The sequence below is a fragment of the Festucalex cinctus genome, chromosome 13, assembly GCF_051991245.1.
Source record: "Festucalex cinctus isolate MCC-2025b chromosome 13, RoL_Fcin_1.0, whole genome shotgun sequence".
Classification (NCBI taxonomy): Eukaryota; Metazoa; Chordata; class Actinopteri; order Syngnathiformes; family Syngnathidae; genus Festucalex; species Festucalex cinctus.
Window position 1 is genome coordinate 7,887,254 of NC_135423.1, and position 22,111 is coordinate 7,909,364.

General features: G+C 41.0%; 2 protein-coding genes across 3 annotated transcripts; both read right to left on the reverse strand.

The window, feature by feature from the left end:
- Nucleotides 1-681: 681 nt before the first annotated feature.
- Nucleotides 682-6,754, reverse strand: trim59 (tripartite motif containing 59). Of its 2 annotated transcripts, none has more exons than XM_077540826.1 (5): nucleotides 6,491-6,754; nucleotides 5,525-5,789; nucleotides 4,248-4,472; nucleotides 2,937-3,146; nucleotides 682-1,634 (listed from the first exon to the last, which is right to left on the reverse strand). In XM_077540826.1, the coding sequence occupies exons 2-5, from the start codon at nucleotides 5,786-5,788 to the stop codon at nucleotides 1,065-1,067; spliced, it is 1,269 nt and encodes a 422-aa protein (XP_077396952.1). In that variant the 5' UTR covers nucleotide 5,789; nucleotides 6,491-6,754; the 3' UTR covers nucleotides 682-1,064. The 2 variants fall into 2 exon arrangements, with proteins under 2 accessions (XP_077396952.1, XP_077396953.1); XM_077540827.1 differs by lacking the exon at nucleotides 6,491-6,754 and adding an exon at nucleotides 6,433-6,464.
- A 2,011-nt stretch (nucleotides 6,755-8,765) lies between these two features.
- Nucleotides 8,766-21,986, reverse strand: kpna4 (karyopherin alpha 4 (importin alpha 3)). The gene is made up of 17 exons (XM_077540825.1): nucleotides 21,744-21,986; nucleotides 18,495-18,539; nucleotides 18,321-18,410; nucleotides 15,728-15,757; nucleotides 15,563-15,615; nucleotides 14,506-14,601; nucleotides 14,211-14,296; nucleotides 13,669-13,755; nucleotides 13,417-13,586; nucleotides 12,959-13,003; nucleotides 12,217-12,348; nucleotides 11,963-12,091; nucleotides 10,659-10,763; nucleotides 10,494-10,565; nucleotides 10,233-10,395; nucleotides 10,059-10,153; nucleotides 8,766-9,013 (listed from the first exon to the last, which is right to left on the reverse strand). The coding sequence occupies exons 1-17, from the start codon at nucleotides 21,810-21,812 to the stop codon at nucleotides 8,918-8,920; spliced, it is 1,563 nt and encodes a 520-aa protein (XP_077396951.1). The 5' UTR covers nucleotides 21,813-21,986; the 3' UTR covers nucleotides 8,766-8,917.
- Between the last annotated feature and the right edge of the window lie 125 nt (nucleotides 21,987-22,111).

The following is a 22,111-nucleotide window of genomic DNA, read 5'->3' on the forward strand; positions in this document are numbered from 1 at the left end:
ATGATTTCCCCCTTAAAAAAAAAAAAAAAAATGCAGCTTTTTCTAATATTAATCCTTTTTTAAATTAACTTAGTTATATCTAAGTTCTCTAATAACGCTATGAAAAAATATTGCATTTTTAGAATGAGTCTACTGACTTCTACTACTACTGTGCTTTTAAAAAAAAAAAAAAGGCTAAATGTTGCTTATGGTTGAGCCGTGCTCTACTACTAAAGTGTGTTCCCGTGAATCCATAATGGGGTAGACGCCACAGACTTGTGACTTCTGGGTCTCTCACAGTAGCTCTGGTTGGCCGCATTCCAACACTCGCACCTCCATCACCCCTGCGTCCCCCAAACGCGCACCCCCGCCGATTGGCGGGAGCGCGCAGGGCGTCTCAGCTCTCTGAAATGCTTCGGACAACACGCAACCCAAAGGACATAAAGGCGGAAGAGCAAGGACTGGGATGCGGCCCGCTCCACAGGGGCGGCGTGGCTCAGTTGGTATGGCGTCATCAGTAGGTGAATGGGTAGTCAAAATTAAAGTGCTTTGAGGGCCTCATAAAGGGGGAAAAGCGCTATATAAATTAAGTGCCATTTGCACGTCGCAAACAGGAAACCGAAATAAATTTGATGTGTGGAAACCCATAAGTCCTGCCTCCTCCGTGGCATATACCCCATAGTCTGAGAAGATACTGAATACATGAATCTACAAAGCCTTTATTGGCATTAAATGTCTTACATATTGAGAAAAAAATGGGAATTTCATTGTAAATAGTCTCCAATCACAAATGAAAAATTCTTAAACAATGGACCAAATCACTCATGGTAGCACAACCACCAAAACAGTTTTTGTTGGCACATTTATGTACTATAGCAGTACAGATGGACAGTTGCTAAACTTATGATAAACACTTTATTGACCAACAACAAAAGTTCACATTTTGCTACAGATTTAACAGATTTTCTAAAAACCTTGTCAGGAAGGATAAAAAAAAAAAAATGTTTAAAAAAAAATAGCATTATCAAGTGGGTATGAAAGCTACTAATACTGTACGAAAGCATTCTTTGTTACATAAAATGAAGTCAGCTTGTAAACAAAAGGCTGAAGTCAAGTGGTGTCAGACTTGCGAAGAAGCTCATCAACTGTTGCCAGGACATTTCCACCATCGAGAAAAGGTGACGGCACCATTTGAAGGCGAGCGCATGTGTGACAGCGTACGCCAGTTCCGCTCTGTCCCAGATGGCCGTCAAAAGTTCTCCTCTCAAATCCGGACTGACGCGAGTGACGCCGAGCCAGCACAGCGCCGCCGCCAGCAAAATGGCCAACAATGCCAAAAGGACCGGAGGTCGCGTCCAGTAGGAGTCTCGCGCCGATCCGCCGTCAGCCTCGGCTGCCGTTTTACCGCAGCGGATGCAGCAGCACACCTCGGGCACCGGCGCCTCATCCAGACTGCCCAGAGTGACGGCGGCCCAGTGGCGACGCAGGTAGTCGGCCGCCTGTGGCGCGACCGACAGCTTGAGGGCGGACGGCAGACTCGTGCCGGCCAAGTGCTCCACTCGCTCCCTGAACACGTGAACCTTCTCCAGGAAGACCAGCGGAGACTCCTCCTCCTCCGCGGAGGTCGCCAAGGAGACCAGGTCCAGCTGCTCCTCCTGGACCAAAGCAACCGACAGCAACCGTCGTCACAGGCCTTTTTCCTCATTCGTCCTCGCTGCTGTTCACCAAATTTGGTCGCTTGACCGCCTCGCAGTCGCGTACCACATGCACAAGTCCCAAACTGCGAATGAGTTTGTGAGGTACGCACTTGGGCTGTGCAGATCGATCCAACTATTGATAGAATCGATACTAACGCGGGTATTGGTATCGGATCAATAGTATCGATATTTTACTTTTTTTTTCTCTCTCATGGGTCTCTTGAGCAATTTCACAGCGGTGGGCGACACAGGCGGTAACAATTATTTTACCAGTGAATGATGTAATAAGACAATGATGCTTCCTTTGAGCTTTTCCAATTACTAGTTGAGCTAAGTAGTCCTGTAGCACAACATCTAAGTATTGTTTATGTTATGTGACTAGACTAGAGCAACTTCGGTGGCTGACGTTTCTTTGAATGCACAAGGGTGACAGAGACTGAGAATATGAAGATTATTACTACTTTGCAAATTGAAATGACAGCCCATGTATGTTTCCATTGAGGATATTATATTTTGGCATGATTAAGAACCTAACAAGAAGTCTAATTAAAAAAAAAAAAAAAGTAATTTAATAGGAGAAATAATTTTAAATACCATCATATTTTATGAACCTAAAAGTACTTGGTATCGGCGATATTGACCCAGTATTTACTAGGGATGTAACGATATCCAAATATCACAATACGATATCATGATATGAAGCTCATGATACGATAATTATCATGATATTGTGGGGAGGTTGGCGATATTTAAAGGTCATAATATTGTAAAAAATTGTTTTTAAAAAAAAAAAAAAAAAAGAGCTCATACTAAAAACAAAACTGTATTGTGCTTTTGTACATATCAGCAATACATATAAACTACCTCCAATCTCTAATAACACTTAATATTGAGGCACTTACTCACCTAATGCAAGCCCACATTGAGTTCCTCCACATATTGACTCACTTCACAAGCATGTTACAATCCCCTTCATCTAACAATTAGTGATTTTAAACATAGAAGGGCCAAAACATCCCTAATGAAAATTAAACTGCACAAAAAACTAGCCACCAGAGGGTACTAGAACTGCACAAATGGAAATTAACCAGACTTTTTTTTTTTTTAACAGATGTGTAGTTTTTAAATATTCTGAACATGGCGACGACGATATTGTGGCAGTTTTAATATCACGATATTGCCATTATCGTTACATCCCTATTATTTACTTGGTTTGGATTGATACGAAAATGTCAAGTATGGCACATCTCTAGTACACACCTGTAGCTCCTTGACTCTTTGTATGAGCGGCTGGTAAGCCCGCGCCACCTCGCTTTCGGCTTTGTCCAGAAGCTCCAGGTAGGCTCGTCTCTTCCGGGCCAGCGCCGTCTCCAGCGTGTGAAAAAAGTGAATGACGTCTTGTCGGTCCTGCCTCACCGCCGCCTCGCACCGGCCCTTTTCCTGCTCCAGCTGCTCACCCAGCTCCAGAATCTAACGCACGCACACACACAAACAGTTGTTACAAATAACATTCTGACATTTTTGGTCATAGTGAAATGGAACCGAACCCGTTTACGTTAAAAGTTTTTATACAACTACATTTTCCTATAACTACGTTACAAGCTTTTCTATAACTATTTTTTTTCTATTAATACGCTCGTTTTTGCATAACGATTTTTTTCTCAAACCACATTTTTCTCTAGGCATGTTGAAGTATTTATACAACTATACACATTAAAAGTCTATTCTATAGTATAGTAAAGTTCTATAGCTATGTTTTTATATACAGTAACTACGTTTAAGTTTCCATAATTACATTCATTATTTTCTATAGCTACATAAAAGTTTTTCTATAGCTGTTAATTTTCTTTCTAGAATTAAAGTTTTTCTATGGCCATGTTACACTATTTGTTTTTTTTTTTCTAATTACGTTTTAAGTTTTTCTATAATTGTGTTAATTTTCCATAGCTACGTTATTTTTTTCCCTATATTTACATTCATTTTCTATAGCCATGTTAATTGTTTTTTATAATTATGTTTACGTTTTTCTATAACTACGTTAAAGTTTTTCTATAGCTGTGTTAATTTTTTATCGCTACGTTAACATTTTCTACATTAAAGTTTTTCTATAGCTACATAAAAAAAATTCTACAATTACATTCATTTTCTATAGCTATGTTAATTATTTTCTATATGTTTAAGTTTTTCTATAACTACGCTCAAGTTTTTCTATAGCTACATTATTATTTTTTCTACAAATACGATAATTTTCTATAGCTACATTAACATTTCTTCTATAATTACATTAAAGTTTTTCTATAGCTACGTTTTTTTTTAAATATATATAATTATGTTAGTTTTTCTATAGCCACGTTAAATAATTGTTTAACTTTTTCTACAGCTATGTTGAAGTCTTTCTACAGCTACGTTTTTTGATAAAGTTCTTCTTGAACTACATTCAAGTTTTACTCAGTTATAGTTTTTTTTTGTTTTTTTCTTTCTGATACTACTTCGCAAACGAGCAAAATCCCAGGTGGACTTGAATCATCGGCACATCAGAATCGGATGGAGACGCAGGACGACGTGGCGCACCTGCGTCCACCTGTCCTCGGAGAGTCGCGCAAGCAGGAGCGAAGGCGTCCGCTTCTCTCTGGCGAACGCCGCTTGCAGGTCGTCGACGGCGTGGCCCCGGTGCCCGCCCACCGTCAGACACAGGCCGCAGATGAGCTTGCGCTCCTGGACGCAGTACATGTTGACGGGCTGCCCAGGGTGCTCCGGACAGGAAGCGGCTCCGGGATCGCTCTCCCGCCGCTGGTACTGAAAACACGCGCACGACACGACATGTTCATTCCAGATGATACAACAAGTCAGGTCTGATGTGCGAGACTGCAAATTTTGGTATCGATACGATACCAAGTCAATACAGGGCCTGTATAGATGCTTTTTGAAAGTTATGTTTTATCATTTTATTTTTTTTTTAATTAACATTGCTGTATCACTGAATTGCTTATTCACAATCAAATGTCAACCTTTAAATGTTTTTGTGATGTTTCCCTTTTAAACAAAGAACAAAATTAGGGCAAAGTTTATTGCTAAATAGAAAATACGATCAGTGTTTTTTCCCCATAACAAAATATTTTTTTAATGTTCTTAAAGTGCACAACGTGATCATAAGAAAACAAAGTTAAATACTTTATCATATACTGTTCATAAACTACAAATCCAAAGAAATAACTAAAAATTCTGCCTTCATTACTTCATTTTCAACCTAAATAAACAAGATTAAAGGGACACTTGACTCATTGAACAATTTTCAGCAGTGAAAAGTTAATATTTTGTCTAGAATGAATTTGATAACATGTACAATTAATACCTTTAAAAAGTAGTTTTTCTACTTGCTGTCCACTGATGATAACGACATCACCTGTGCTGAGGAAGTAGGTAACGGCCAATCCTGACTCACCTGTTTTCTGGGTTTGGTCTGTAAACTGAGCCATGATTGGTCGTTACCTACTTCCTCAGCACGGGTGATATCATCAGTCGACAGCAAGTAGAATAAAATACTTTTTAAAAGGTATTCATTGCACATGAAAAATAATGAACACATTAATTGCCAAAATATGAATTTTACCCCTGAAAATGTCTCAATGAGTCAAGTATCCCTTTAAAGATTATTATGGAACAAGAAATATAAAACATACAAAACAAATTATTTTTCAAGTACAATACTGTACACTACACACTACTGTGCTATCTGTTATCTACTTGACCAAACCGCAGCAGTGCATAAAAAAGCCAAGCTATCGACAATATCGATATTTTTTGATTGATCCGCCCACCACTAACGGATGGTTCTCCCCTTCCTTTACCTTCTCGACGATGGCTCGCAGGGACACATTGGCGGGCAGCGCGTCCACGCCCGCCACGGGCAGCTCGACCAAACCGCGGCAGTTGGGGCACTTGAGCGGCTGGCGCAGCGGACGCCAGATGGAATAGTTGTTGTGCGACGCCGCCGCGTGGAGCAGGCCGTCCAGGCAACCCCGGCAGAAGGTGTGCGAACACGGGAGCACCCGCGGGTCCGAGAAGAGCGAGTAGCACACGGAGCACGTCAGGTCCTCCTCCAGGCGCTCCATGCTGGAGAATGGATGGGGAAGTCAAGTCAAGTCATCTTTATTTATATAGTGACGACAAGATGGAGGACAGTGGCCACAACATTCCGTACAATTGCCATTGGGAACCCACTAGTGGTTGTCATGGTAACCAAACCCCAAATCAGTGCATAAGAAAGAACCGCCCATAAAATGGAACAGGTGTGTGTGATTATTTATCCTTTGGGTATTTTGAAACTTCAAAATTTCAGAGACATGTTATGAAGAAGAGACTTGGAAACTCGTAAATGGTGAAAAATGTCTCCTTGTTCTCAGTGTTGGTAGTTATTTATGTTGTACCAATGCGTCTTTTTTTTTTTTGTCGTCCAGTTGTGAGTTTACCATATGGCTATTTTATTATTTAACGACGGAATGCCCACGTTACGCTATTTCGTACTTTATATACCCGTTGTATAATGAAATAATTAAACCGTAACCGTAGTTTCGACTCATTCCCAGCTTCATTTAGACAAATTAAACCTTAAATGAAAAGTTTCACGCCACACAACTCGAGGAGTCAGTGGGTGCTAATTAACGTAAAGGTGTGATGCTCGGCAGGTAGGATGTTTCCCGACCAATCGTTCGTAAAACGTTACCACGACCGTTTGTTGCATTTCGTGTTCACCTACGCTGTTTTGCCCTGAACTTTGCCGCAGCCAATTTAACATACTTGATTTACATACGTACCTTCACTCGAGTCGGCGTTTGTTTCCAACAGGTCCTTTCCGTTTCCGGTTAGTTTCGCGTTGCATTCAAGTTAAAGGAACTCGAGACTGCCCTCTCCGTAAGACACGGTTTGTTGAAATTCTAGTGTAGGAGTACGTACATATGGAGGGGGGAAAGCATTCGGTTCTTGTTACATCTGTTAAACACGCCGTGTAGTTGTCAGTATGGTGTTGTTTCAAACTTGCAACAGTAGTAACTTCCGGTCATGGGAAACGCAGCATATATTTCCTTAGTGCGCATGCGTGCGTCTCAACCAATGAAGCTCCACGCAGCCCAAATTTGAACATCGGCGGAACCGTTAACGGCTGTATTTTTCCACCCGCGGTTCAAAAGAACACACCAATAGGCTTTCACTGTGGGGCTCACTATTTTATTTTTTCCTCAGACAACCTAAGCTGTAGCCTAACTGCCACAAAACATTTGGGTTAACCACCTTATCTTCAGTGTCATAGTTTTTAATTTTTGTAAAGATTTTAAAATCACATCTCTGCTAATGCGAAATGCAGGGGAAAGGAAAAAAAAGAAGACCCCCCCCCCCCCCCCCCCCCCCCCATGTCCAACAGAAAATTTCTGAGCATAAAGTCCAATTACTTTTCTTTTTACAGTGTTTCAGATTGAACACAGACCTGGAGTAAATGCGTTCGTGCATTTGGCTGGAAGGAAATATGGTCATGGGGCTAAATGACACCCAAATGTACTAAAGATACGGCAAAATTGTTCACGATTTATTTATTAAGGTTCCACTATGGGACAATTGGACACCCTTTTGACCTTGAGGAAAAACAAAAGTCACGAGATAGTTATCCTGAAATAGTTTTCCTTTTAACTATCACTTTAAAAAACAAAACATCCTGGGATGACTCTTGAAAGCCAAATATTGTGGTCAACGTGATGCATAATGAAGAGACCAACCAGTCTTCTTGAGGCCTCACTTTGCAATACATGTGCAAAACCATACAGATTATTTAGCAAGTGAGACATTAAAAGGGGGCGGGGGGGGGATTAAAGGGAAGGGTGAACATGTAACATTTAAGCACAGTTTACTTAAAATAAAATTTACACTGTATCCACAGCCTAAGGAAACTAAAAGACCCTTAAAAAAAACAAAAAAAACAAAAAACTGTGCCATCATTTAGTACATGCAAGGGTTATGAGATTCACAATCTGACGTGAAAATGACAATTTGTTCACTTCTCCCTTTCACGATAAGTCAAACTATGGCAACTAAACTGCAAAGCAGTGCTTTTGCTGGACTTCAAGTAAAAGTCAACAAATTTCAATTGGTAACAATGGTGTCAATCTCACAGCATCAAGCCCATGTGTGGCAGCATAGCTTTTGTGATGTGATGATTCGCCTTAAGGGAAGCCGTAAAAATAAAAGCTGCTGGGGGAAGAAACGCATAAAAAGGAACACGCCAGAGGCGAAAACAAACGTCCCAAAGCCACCAAATGCATCTTCATAATAGAATGCACATCTGTGCATTTGCCATTCGCAATGTCCAGTGTCAATTAATAGCAACTTAATATTTGAAAACAAAAATATTCCTTGCAATGATATTTTTTTTTGTTTCTTCTTCCCATATCCAAAGCTCTTCGTTTGAGGGATTTGAGGATCAGCCTCCAAAAGCTGAATTTCTTTCCCGTTGCTCAACCTCGCCACGTTTCCTCGCTCAAGATGTTGCATTCGTATTCTCTCCTGCATGCGTCCTCGCACACTCCAGTCACGCACACACAACCCACCCGCGCCATTCTCTCGCTCGCTCGCACACGTGACACGCAGCCGGACTCCTGGCCCCGCCCCCCTCCCGGGGAGGAGAGGAGGAGGAGGGCGTCCCGTCGGGGAGGAGATGAACCTGGCTCTTCAAAGCGCTGAGTCCAGACATTCGTACGCAATGGCTCCATTCACACACGTCTGTTAGCGTGGGCCGATTGGGGGTGTGGGGGGGGAGGCGGCGCCCTCGGGAATTGTGGTGATCGCTCGTTTCGTCTCCGTTCAGAATTAGGAGTTCGTCGCCGTGTTGTTGGTGTTGGTTCTCCTCGGGCGGACGTCGAGTTGTCGTCGCGTCGCCATGTTTACGAAGTAGGTGGTTTTGATTGGTTATTTTTCATTTTTTCTCTTACAACATGTAGCCACTCATTCTCACTCGCACCCACTCGCCAACTCAAACTTCATTTTGGCCTGCTTTCCCCCGGGAATGCCAAATGAAATCCACACATTTTTCTCTCGCAGATTAAGATGCAGCCATGGATCCCACCAGCCAAGCACAATGGATCAAATTTCTCACACTCTCGCTCTCTCTCTCTTTCTCTCTCTTTCGCCTAATTTTGTTTATGTTGAACAGAGTGCTGCATCGTGAACAAAACTCCAGAATAAAGCCCCGATGCCGTCTAGAACTGGAATCCCTCGGCTGGCACGTTGGTGGAGTTGAAGCCGTACGTTCCGCCCTGGATGGCTTCGGGGACCAGGCTGTTGTCTTCGTCGATCTGAAGCACACAGACAAAACGATGAATATCGAGTGGCAAACGTGAACACAACTACAGTGTAGGGCGTAACATACAGACTAGATCTGCACAATATTGAAAATCATGTGATATGCGATATAGTTGCTGAATACAGCTATATCGATATTATTGCGATATTTAAGGTGCACCTAAAGAAATGACATTTTTATTATCTAATGAAAGAATAACTTTCTTCATGCAGCAAGATTAGCAAATTCAATAAAATCGTAGTTAATTAATTGTAATTACCTCTTGACGGTCAACTATTGAATGAGGGTGCACATTTGAGCTAGTGGCTGACTGGACAAATTCAGATAAAAGTATCAAATTCCATATGAAACTTATTGCATGTCTTTGCGACATGCATATTGCAGTGTTCATTTTGACAAGAAATTTGAATTTAGTTTTAGTCAGTCTTTTGACTCAAATTAGTTTGTCATCTCATTGTATTTTAGTTTTAATCCAATTCTAAATTGAAGCTTAGTCAATGTTTTCCTTTTGCATACATTTTAACTCGTAACACAAAATTGTAATACACCTGTTTTTAATAGTAGTTTAACACACCTGACATTTATACAATGGTGTCTTTTTTTAATTGTTTCAATGAAACAAGTTGACCTGACAATAATATAATTGTTTTCACCTAAATAAATAAATAAATAAAGTGCATAATCGCTTGTTAGGACTGAGACGAATCTTACAGCTGCACAATGAATGTAAAACTGTTTGAACATGAAATAAAGTGCAGTGAACAACACTGAACAGTTTTTCATTTTCGTTCTAGTCATTGACGAAATTGTCAGGCTATTTTAGTTATCAGTATTGTCTCAATGAAAGGCTATTTTAGTTTTCGTTTTATTTTCGTCTGAAAAAAATTTTGTGGCAAAAATTATGACATTGACGAAATTATCACTGGTGTAAAGATTTTAAAAAATAAGTGGAAAAGTTGGGATAAGTTGGAACACCATCTGTGTGTAAAGCGATTTGAAAATGACGAACGGCAGACAAATAAATGTGGTCAACTTACATCCTCAGATGAGAAGAACTGATCAATAATTTGATATGCTAGCTTGTAGATGTCGCCATTTTCATGATTTTGCAGCTGCTCTACTTTCTCCAAACCTGTACAGACAAATCCTATATGAACAACACCAAACAACGGGATTGCGTAATTCATATCACAACGTAGGTGAAGTCCCACCTCCGCACTCTTCAATCAGACTGGCGATGGTTTCGGCCTTGTCGTCCGCCATCTTCAGGATATTGCTGAGGCCGTCCAGGACCACCTGCACCACTTGGGCGTCCTTCACCGTCAGCAGGTTGCAGAACGGAGGGATGACCTGCTTCTCGATCAGATGAGCCACCTGAAGGTACCAGAAGACAGGAGATAAAAGGTTAGTTTGTCGTACTACATTCAGCAATGGAGGAAAGGAGCACAAAAAAAATAAAAATAAAATTGTACCTGATCTTTCCTTCCACTTATTGTCAGGTTGCTGATGGCCCAGGCTGCTTCCTTTTGGGTTCCAAAGTCACCCTAAATCGACAGCCCAAATAAGATTTCTTTATTTGTAATGGTCCGTGCCATGTGTTTAATTGCAACTCCTAAAACAACTAAAGGTGCGTGTACCTTGTCGAGAAGGTGAATTATCATGGGGACGAGGTTTGCATCGATGACCGCCTGCACCTGCTGCTGATTTCCTGCTGTGATGTTTGACAGGAACCACACCGCCTCCTACAGGACAAAAGGCACAAACACAGGAGTTAGGTGTGTCCTCAACAAAAATCTGACGATTATTTTTGGGTCCGCAGTTTACTGCTCCTGTGACAGCACTTTATTCCAAATTTGTACAAATTAACGCAGTATACAGGACGGTATCAGAAGCTGTATGGCTTACAGCTTAAGAAAAATCAAATATCCCATCTTAAAATATTAGAATATTTCCTCAGACCAAGTTAAAAAAAAAAGCCATGATCAGCAATATGAAAACAATAAAAGGCCTGCAATATTTCAGTTGATTTGTAATGAATTCAGAATGTATGGCATTTTTGCTTATTTAATTGCATTACAGAAAATAAAGGACTTAATCAAAATATTCTAATTTTCTGAGACGGTCCTGCAAAAGTACTAACTTTTAGGTGCATCACTTGGTACTTCAATTGGCATTCTACAATCAAAACAACGCTTCCATGTTTTTATAGCAATAGAACAGAATATTCTGTGGACCTTGCAAAATCAGTCAAAATCCAGTAAAACGGTTGGGAGCAAAGGGAGTTGCTTCAGTGAAAATGGCTGGGAATTAATGAGTTAACGCACAATGTCTTAGAGATGTCAAAATTGAGCTTTTGGTAAACGATTTTTTTGCGATTCTGGTCTGGAACGTCTTTTTTTTTGTAGTAACAAGTTTGAAAACATTTGTACAATTGTGTAACTAGTTCTTACAGTGCGTCTGAACTGGATCAGAATCCAGACATCCTCGTCAAGAGAGGATGCCTGCCTGAGACTTTTGTGCTGTGGTTGGGGCGAGAGCGGCGTTGAGGCTCTAATCATCGTCCACGTCACAAACCGTACGAGATGGGCCTCTACTTCAAAGTGACTGGTCTCAGATGCACTCCGATATCAGCAGGGCTGATTCTCAGCGCTCTCTTGCCGCCAACCAACTTCATTGATTCACACAATCAGTTGTCAACACACAAACCCACCCACTACTTATCCACCTTCTACCAGTTGAGTTCTTAACCAACTAACAGTACAGCAGGTGATGCTCCTCATCGTCAGCGTCGTTCTAGATCTTCCCATGTGATGTGTCCTTAATCTCATCTAATCGTAATCCACCTTTCACACAACTTTCACACAAGCACGTCTCAGATGTCATCACTTCCAGCGACGTCGGGCTGCAGAACGTAGCGAGATGTGCGCAACGAGCGTGTTACCTTGTTAATTTTCTCCTTGGGGTGTGACAGGAGGGCGGGAAAGTGGCTGAGAGCGTCGCAGTTGAGCACCACCTGAGTCTGCTCGTCTGTTCCGGTCACGATGTTGCCCACGGCCCTGAGGGCGGCCGTCTGGATGACAAAAATGGAGTAGGAAAATGGTATTAATACTGCCGTACTATTTAGTTAAAAGTTATTTCAATTAATTACCAAAAAAAAACAAAAAAACGGAGACATTCATGTAGCCTTTCGCATACCTGAACTTTGACCTCCTGGTGGCTGAGCAGCGGGACCAGGTGAGGGACAATGCCAGAGTCAATCACCATTTGGATCTGCTCGTTCCCAGCGTCCGTTAGATAAGAGAGCGCCCACACCGTGTCCACCAAGATCTGGAAGCAACAAGTAGGGGCAGGAATAAAATGTTGAATTTGATGACCTTGCAGCAAAACTTCAGCTTCATTCGAGGATGGTGGAAAGTCGGACTTTTCCGAGTTCAAACCAGGAAGTGTGTAAGGGAACGCCCCCTTGAACTTGGAAATTCCACTTGCGAAGTCGGGAAAGAAAAAAAAAGAACCCAAACTTCATCGACGGACTACAAAAGCAACGTCACTCTGAATGACAAAACAATTTACTCGAGTATAAAACTAGATAGCTTTCTTCATTCATAAATATTTGACATAACTCCGCATAACGCAACGTATGTGACAGTATGCCACCATCGCTCTGAATGAAATTATACGGTCAACTACTGAACTGTATGAAATAAGATAAAAACAATAAATGAAGCAAAATTGCGAACAAGTAAGTTTGGTCAAAATGAGTTTTGAGGACCAAAATAAACAAACAATTTACTGCTATTCGCCATTTAGGTTGTTTACTTTCGCCTCGAACGCTTTCAGGTCGGAACTGGGGAAAAAAACAACAACTGATATATCCGACTTCCGACCATACTCCAATGCAGCATTCCTCCAACAGTCAAACAGAAGAAAGTTTACTCACGCTGACGTCAGTGTGGTGGATCAACACACGGAGAGCGGGCAAGATCTACGGATTCAAAATGGAAATTTAGAGGTCAAAAAAAGGGGAAAACATTCTGTGAGATGTGTTACAACTCAAACACATCAAGACGGTACTCCATTTCTTGCCATGTTCGCTGTAGCATAGCCTCATCAATTGTGGCAATGGCATAAGTAATACTTTGCTTAAACACACAAATGCAGTGCGATAAAAAAAAAAAAAAAAAACAAACAAACAAAAAAAAAACTAATAAACACTGAATACAATAGAACAAATCTGAATAAAATATCTAACCAATTGCATTTTTAATATTTTTTTTAAATGGTAAAGAGACTTTATGGACACCCTGTATTATTTTGAGCCCTTTGAATGATTCAACAGTTAACCCTGAATTGGCTTCAATCAATAAAATAAAAAAAAATAAAATAAATGCCACAAACCTCTTGGATGGTCTCCATGGGAGGTGGAGGATCTTTATGGCGGCACAGATTGACCATCACCCAGGTTACATTGCGAAGGAAGGTGATGGGGATGGAGGGACTGATGAAAGACAGCAGCGGCTTGACCACGCCCAAGCCGATCACGTAGTCTCGGCATTGCGGGCCGTCACCTGGCGGCGATGCGAACGCACACGCGTCAGTTTTGACCTTTTCATCTAACCTGATCCCAAATATGGCAAAAACGCAGCTCACCTATGATGTTGCCCAAAGCCCAGACCGCCTGTTCGCACACGTTCTGATGAGGAGAGTTCAGCAGCCTCAGGAAGCGCGGCACAGCGCCTGCATAAACAAACGGCTCATTTACTACTACTTACTCATTGTTTTGCAGTTGTATTGTTCATTAGGAATAAAATGTAAAGATGATGAAAACATCTAATAGGAATAAACGTGTTGCTAATGGACATTTGTAGAGTTTTTTATTTTTATTTTACAATGCATTGTTTGATATGCATGTGAGGAAGAAGAGAGCGAGAGAGAGGTGTAATAGAGTAGGGCTGGATCTAAAATATCAATACATCGATATTGAAGCGATAGAATTGATATTCCTTTTCATAGCCCAATATTGGTTCATAAAACCATGAATCAATACGTTCAATTTGGAAATCTGAATCGATACCCAGGCCTATAATAAACAGAGGGGCCGATTCTGACGTTGTTCATTGTTCAAAAACCCAAAATGGCAGGCAAACTGTAAGCCAAGGACCCCCCGAAAATGAGCGTGTCGCGCAACTTACCGGACTCCACCACAGCTTGGGTCTGCTCGGCGGTGCCGGACGCTATGTTGGTCAGAGCCCAGGCTGCCTCAAACTGCAAAGAAGGGCTGCGGAATGGAAAAACACAGCAAATCAACATCAGAAATTAAGCATGTGACGAGTCATTTGTGTGTGCGATGCCAGAACACATTTGCATGACTTGCATCACCGTTCACTTGTCAGGTGATCTGAGCGCTGCTGCCGTTTGCATATCTTTTAAGCGTACAAAACCTCAACACAAAGCCACGCAGGCAGGGCAGGACGTGCGTCAACTTACTTGTCATCTCTGTCCAGACAGTGCACCAGAATAGGGAGGATGCCCGACCTGATCAGGTCGTCGATGGGAGGGTTGCGGTCGCTGGACAACAATTTCCTATGTGAAAGGAGACACGTGGACGACATTCCGTGATTCATATGCGCAGACAATCGGACGCATGCATGCACAACAAGTCAAAGCATTTGGAGAATCTCAGCAATGTCATGACGTGTTCCTTGTGAAGGACTCACGACTGTACAAGTCAAAAGAAAGAAACAATGACAATGGAGAGCATTTCAGACTCTTAACCCCGTTCTGGGATACAGTGTTCCCTCGTTTATCGTTGGTTCATCTTTTGTGGCCTCGCTGTTTTGCGGATTTTTTACTGTGTGCTTTTTTTTTTTTTTCCTTTTTTAAACATGCTTTTTTTTTTCCCGGTCTTAGCACAGCCGTATCTCTCGAACCCTCCATCAGACCTGGGAAATACTGGCATCCGCTGGTTCGTCTCAAGACCTTTCCAACGGTGTCGGTCCCGTCGCTGCACAGTATTGCATTACGGAGAGAGACATATATATACAGTGCTGTATAACAAGCACATTAAAACAACATACTTTTAATGAGAAAGAAAAAAAAAAAAAAAAAGACAAAATAAATTTAAAAAAAAAAGAAAAAGCATTCATAATAAACCAAAAATCTTACCAAAATGAAAAAACAAATGAAAAAATATATATATTGTGCTGTATACTGTAATAAAAAAACAACATACTTTTAATGGAAACAAATGAATGTAAGTGAAAAAATGAACATATATGCTGAATAAAAAAGCATTTTTAATAAGGTAAAAATCATAGCAAAACGAAAAAACAAAATTGATTTTTCATTTGATTTTTTTGTAATTAACGTGGATTTCCCAACCCGCGATAAACGAGGGAAAACTGTACTGGAAAATGACTTAGAAGTCCTGTATCACTTTAACCTCTTTCTGGATTACTCGACGTGCGGAAAACAAGCTTATTCATCTCTATTGCTGGAAACCAGAGCAACATTCGGCTCCAGAGATCGACACGTGCACTCATACCTGGCAGCCTGTACAGCACTCAGCTGGATGCCCTGGTTATCACTGGTGGCATTCTACGATGCAAAAAATTATATATATTATATTCATGTTGACTTGAGAAGAATCGAATCCACACTGGATATAAAATGGAATGAGCAAACAACTAAATCCAACTTGACAACTTACTTGCACTATTGCTTCAAGGGAGGTGTTTTGCTGAAAACGGACAAGAAAAGAAAGAAAGAAAGCCATTAGTCAAATGACGTGTCCTCACACATGCTGCCCATCTCATTGGGACTGCATTCGAATTGCCCAAAAACCCTGACGAATCCACAAAGACAACTTTTAACCCCACTCGCTGGCCAAAAGCAAGACTATCCTTCAAATTGTTTTTGCATGCAATGACAAGCTGGAAGGAAGTTAGAGTGAGGATGAGGACACGACAAGTGCAAGGCTTGACAATAAATAACTGACTTAATTGGAGGAGCAATTTGGTAATTTTGAGGAGCATTTTTTTTTTTGCGAGTTAATGCTAAAGCAACAATAAATATTTAACAATATATCCATCCATCCATCCATCCATCCATCTTCTACTGCTTATCCAAGGTCGGGTCGCGGGGGCAGGAGCTTTGGGAGGGAAACCCAGACTTCCCTCTCCCCAGCCACTTCAACCAGCTCCTCCGGCGGGATCCCAAGTCATTCCCAGGCCAGCCAAGAGACATAGTCTCTCCAGCGTGTCCTAGGTTGTCCCCGGGGCCTCCCGCCGGTGTGACATGCCCAGAACACCTCTCCAGGGAGGCGTCCAGGAGGCATCCGAACCAGATATATTTAAGAATATAATTTATAGTTATTTATATAGCGCTTTCAAAAGGGAAAAAGACACTTAACACTTGTATACTTCCTCAAATGAAGACACCTTGAGAGGAAACAAGCATTTCCATCATCTGACTTCACCAAAACCTTACAAAATATAATTTATCCACTTGAACTACACTGGTAATCCGTAAACTGAGCAAAACTTAAGCACCGAGCCTGTAGGATGTAAATAGGGTTGTTTATGGACTTGTCAACTTGGTAATAGGACTCAAATTCAACATAAGCTAACTGCTTTACACCACAGAAGAAAGAGCATCACGTTTTATTTCAACGCCAAGAGGTGACTGGCATGTTAAGTATTGAAAATGGAGCAGTGAGCAAGACCCTCCCGGCTGCGCAAAAAGTGACTCAGAGCGGCGTGACATTGTTGATATACGACAGCTAAGTAGGCCATTTGTATTCCGCCTCCTCGATAGCACCGAGCAGTTAGCCTGATTGAATCTCAGAAGTGCTGAGTGGCCCCTTTGATGTCACCAAGCCTTGCGCTCTTTTATTCAACATGGGATGCCTGATTATCAATTAACAGAAACATGCTAATAATCACCGAGCATATTGACGTAGGATAGCAGCCTGGCGCTAAATTAATTACTAATGACTATGAGTGTCCCAACTTTATTGAAAAAAAAAAAACTCTTAAAGTTAGGTAGAAAATCGAAATTTTTTGTTAAGGGGCAAATTAACGCATTTGCTCCCAAAAACGTACAAATACGTTTCATTTTAAATACCATGCTCCCAAAGACGTATTTATACATTTTTATGTTTTTGTTGTTTTTTATATGCTAGAGCATACAGAAGGCTTTGATACGGCCTCTGATCGGTAGAGAATGCTTGGAGCAATGGTAGTTATTACAAAAACAGCTAGCTAGTGGCAGTAGAGTATAAGAGCTCAATCAGGTTGCAACAAGCTGTTTTCCCCATTGTTTTAAACAGATTTGTGAATAATGATTAAACTTAGCTATATTCTAATGCTAATTGCTGCAAAAACGGAAACGGATAGAAATATACTTTTTCTCCTGATGAAAGAAGAGACTAATATTTCTTTTGGTAGGTTCCATGTTTTTAGCGCAATAGAACACAATATTCTCTGGGACCTTGCAAAATCAGTCAAAATCCAGTAAAACAGCCGGGAGAGAAGGGGGTTGCTTCTGTGAAAATTACTGGGAGTTAATGAGTTAAGGTAGCGCTGAGTGGTAGGGTAACACCTTTGTCGACTGATACCATCCTAGTAGAAAGGAGTTGGACTGGAGAGACCAACCCTTCCAGGTTAGCTTCTTGATTTATGACAATTCAAGGATACAAATAAGTCTGTCACTGTCGATTATTTTTAGAATCGAGTATTCCATCGTTTCTTCGGCTATGTTATTTTCCATTAAAGTTCATTAGAAAACCATTTCCCCCCAATTACTGTTTATTAACCAATTATTGTAGTTACTTTCATATTTTTTAGTGATTAAAAACAAAAAAAAACATCAATTGAGCAATTAGAGTAATTGAGGTACTCACCGACCTTTTTGAATCAAATTCAATCACTGGTTCGGTCATTGTTTTCCATACTACATGTTTGCATGTTTGTCTTATTTTGATCATCAGTCTATGATGAAGGACTACAGAAACAATTACTGTTGAGACAATTTCAACTTAAACAATGGATCTCAACAATTACGCGATTAGTAAAACAATTGCCAATTAATTTCATAATGGATTACTTGTCAATTAATCTTGACAGCTCTAGATACAAATGATACAAGGAGGTAACGTTCGTTGCTTTATGCCCAGAAGCGTTTTTTTTCCTGCAAACATTTGCTTTGATTACGACATTTGAGGTCACCAAAAAAAAAGTAAAAAAAAAAAAAAAAAAGTCTGACTTTATAACTGTATTAATGACAGACAACAGCGTTCATACCGATCTGAAATCTCCGTCCACATCGGAATCCTCACAAATATCCTCATGGGGCACATTTCTTCTCTTCAGGAGATGCTCGTCTCTTTTGTTCTGTTGAAGAGCAAAAGAAAAATGCTTATCAACTGATGGGCGGTGGAGAGAAGATCTTACACATGATGCCGGCAAATAATTTACCTTTCGCAGCTCCACCACAACCTCTGTCCTCTGTCTTCTCATAGACTGTGGAAACAAGTATTCATTAGCATGAGCACTGGAAGGATCAGAACGCAATCCAACATTTGAGCCACTAATGCAAAGACAAACAACTCAACTTTCAAGAGGCACAATTCAGCATTCTTCAGTTTGTTATCAATGACTCAACAAACACCTTATTCACTGAAAATCTAAGCTGCTCGTGCCTTAAGATGCAGCAAACATTGTACATTACATTATATAAATGTACACAACATTGGTTGTACAATGGGGTATATGCCACGGAAGAGGCGGGACTGTTTTTTTGCACAACAGTTTGTTTCCGGTTCGGTTTGCGACGTGTGGGCTGAGTCAAAAATACTTGTACTTCCGATTTTGTGCCCCTGGGTTGCGCGTTCGCAACCCGGACCGGAAATAAACTGATGTGCAAAATCACGTCCCACCTCTTCCGGGTCATATACCCCATTGGATGATATTTTTCCACAGGACATTTGTATTTATCTTGTATTCATTTCACTAGTGTTCATTTCATCCAGCATTTTTAAATGTAGTCTCAGTTTTAGTCCAGTTTCAATCACCCTTGTTAGTTTTTATCAGTCAACATCATCCCATTTTTATTTAGTCCATTTTTAGTAGACTATAAAAGAAACATTATTGTCTTTATTTTAGTCCAAGAAATTTTTATTCTTCTAGTTTTATTCAACAAAAACTGTCAATGTTTTAGTCAGGACAATCATTTAACCCCTGTATTTTTTAGTCAGGAGATTATGTTGAATATTTATATCCAACTTGCTGGACTACTTTCCTCTCGACCAAAACCAGACCAGAACTCGTGTCACAGAACGCTGTCAGAGGTAAGTCAGTGCTGATCACACACTACTAGAAGTGAGGATGAAATACAGATTCATGTCCAAAAATCCAAACGATCCCTTTAACGCTCACAACAATAAAAACATTAAGTACGGGCAGCACCTTTGTCAGTTTTACATTATTTGTATCACATTACTGGATGCCAGCATCTGTGTATACAGTATATTCTTTGTGGCGTGTGAGTTCTTTTTCCCTTTTAAGGATCATAATGAGTACTGTATAAGTATAATTTATTGGCATCACTGTCATAACAGAGGAGTGGTGCTGCGCCACATTCAGATCCCCAGCACGCCAAATGACAAGAGTCATAAAAGCAGCCATGTGCACAGTCCAGATGATCACAATTCATTAAGACTTATGGTGCAGAGTCAGGCGAATAGATACCAACACAGCGGTCATCTTTTTGACTCTAAATGCCACCACAATGGATTTGGAATGAAATGAAAAGAATAAGGTGTGCTTTGACTTAGTGTCAGCTTTTAAGTTGAGGCTATTTACATCCACTTTAGGTGAACAGTGTAGGAATTACAACTGTTGTATAACAGACATCACCAGATGCTGGATGACATCCCTTGTGATGCCCAGTCAGGCCTCCGCTGTAACCGTCTTCAGTCCCTTGAATTGAATTCTTCAGCAATGAAGCGCATGCTCTATACGGTTCAGGTCAGGTGATGGACTTGTCCACTGCAGAACATTCCAGTTCTTTTGCCTTAAAGAAAATTCTTGTGGTTGTTTTTGCAGTATGCTTCACCATCCATCTGGACTGTGAAGTGCAATCAACTTCTGACTTCTGAAGCATTTGGCTGAATATAAGCAGATAAACACTACAGAAATCATCCTGCTGCTTTTGCCAGCAATCACATTGTTGATAAATTAGGGATGCACGATCATATTGGTGGCCAATAATTATCAGCAACCATCGACCTATTTGAAAATAGAGAAATCGGCCGATAATCGGCAATTATCGACCCTTTTGACGTCATACAGATAAACCAGATAAAGAAGTTTGACGAAAATTATCGGCAAATTTCGACCGATATGATTACAGACAGATAAACCAAATCATAAAGAAATATGCCAAAGATTATCATCAATTATGGCTAGGCAATATATCGAAGAAATAGATATCTCGATATTGGCCCATGTGATATGCATATCGCAAAGACATGCAATAATTTTCATATGATTTTTTTTATTTTGTTTTGCTTTTTCCTGAATTTGACCAATCAGACATAAATTTAAAAGGTGCATCACCATCCTGATGTAGATGTAAATACACTGAAAGTACAGCTGCAAAAGTGCAGTTAAAGCACAACTTGTTCGTTTCATTTTAAAGCAATTGTGGCAGTATTCTAACCCAAAAAGACGAGACGTGTGTCATTATTCCCATATTTATGGCCCTGGACTGTAGTAGCTTGCTTGCAGTGTTGTGTTCACCAGTGTTTGTGATGAAGAGTTGCCGGACACCGGCCTACAGCGCTGCAGCAGCAAGAATTATTATTATTTTTTTTTAAATACCTACTTGTCAAGCAGGATGAATCAGTATATGCTGCGCATATGGATACTCAAATCAGGTCGCCCCTTATAAACAAAAACGAGTTGCGATCAATGCAGTTCGAAATGCTGGAAATCATGTCCATCTAGCTAGCGCGTAGCTTTAGCTTCATCCATGCCAGAACGCTGGCTTACACAAATCCATGATATTAGTCAAATTTTAAAAACAGCATCTATTAAGAAGCACAATAAGCGGTAAATTACCCCCCTCGCGCCATTGTTTTTTTGTATCCTTAATTCGTGGGAGGGGGTTGCGGCTTTCAAGCTTAAACAGGCTCTAGCTAAACGTGACGTTAATAAGCCGCAGTATTCATTTCCTTTAGCGAGGACATACTCCTTAAAACCAAACACATATGTGCGATTTTAAGCGTCTATTCAAGCATTCGACGGAAGTACGCGTCGAGTCGAAACGCTCGTTTGCTTCTCTGGAGCTATCGTGTCCACCGTGGGCCTGGCTTAGCCTAGCAGCGAGCTAGCCGCTCCAGAGGGCGCGATGGGAAGTCCCTCTCTGATATTTTAACTCGGTAAACGGTCTAAAAGGAATGAAGGAACCGGGATTCAAGCCGGTAAACATCCTTTAACAGAGGTCGGGAGATTAAAAAAAAAAGAAGAAGAAGAAGAAGAAGAAGAAAGAAAAAAAACGTACTCGGTGGAGGCCCTGGCAGAAGCCTGGGGGCAAAGTTCTCGATGGAACAAATTAGAAACGACGTCACAGGGAAGCCAAGGGGGCCAAGTTGCTGGCAAGCTCTGGAGCCGCGATGTTTAAAAATCGGGGACAAAAAAAAAAAGCGTCTTTTTTTTTTTTACCTCCAAATCCCGACCCTTGTTCTTGAAATTCTTCAGTCGCTGGTTGTCCAGTTTGTCGTTGTCAGCCATGGTAGCGGTTGCGGCGCAGTTGATTTCACTCGTGGAATTAGCCAGTTAAGCTAGCTAGCGTTTGTCTAGTTCCCCTTCTCGGCCTCTCTCGGTCTATTTTGCTCGCTCGCTCGTTAAACGGACTATTTTTTGCCACTGCTGGAAAGGCCGCGGTGCATGCTGGGATTGCCGGTGGCGGAGAGGAAGGGTGGGGGAAGTCTCTCAGCTCTCATTGGTCTGTTGCAAGATACCCGCCAATATGTGGCAAAACTCATTCGTTAGCATGACTAAGTTATTCGATGTTTATTGTATTCAATCTA

Excerpts from the sequence above, each read along its gene's own strand:
- trim59 (XM_077540826.1), bottom strand. The coding sequence starts at position 5,788 with ATGGAGCGCCTGGAGGAGGACCTGACGTGCTCCGTGTGCTACTCGCTC. Across the intron at positions 3,147-4,247 it reads CCGAGGACAGGTGGACGCAG|ATTCTGGAGCTGGGTGAGCA; the intron begins GTGCGCCACGTC and ends TGCGTGCGTTAG. Across the intron at positions 1,635-2,936 it reads AAAGAGTCAAGGAGCTACAG|GAGGAGCAGCTGGACCTGGT; the intron begins GTGTGTACTAGA and ends GCTTTGGTCCAG.
- kpna4 (XM_077540825.1), bottom strand. The coding sequence starts at position 21,812 with ATGGCTGACAACGACAAACTGGACAACCAGCGACTGAAGAATTTCAAG. Across the intron at positions 15,758-18,320 it reads TGGACGGAGATTTCAGATCG|CAAAACACCTCCCTTGAAGC; the intron begins GTATGAACGCTG and ends GTCCGTTTTCAG. Across the intron at positions 9,014-10,058 it reads AGTTCTTCTCATCTGAGGAT|ATCGACGAAGACAACAGCCT; the intron begins GTAAGTTGACCA and ends TGTGTGCTTCAG.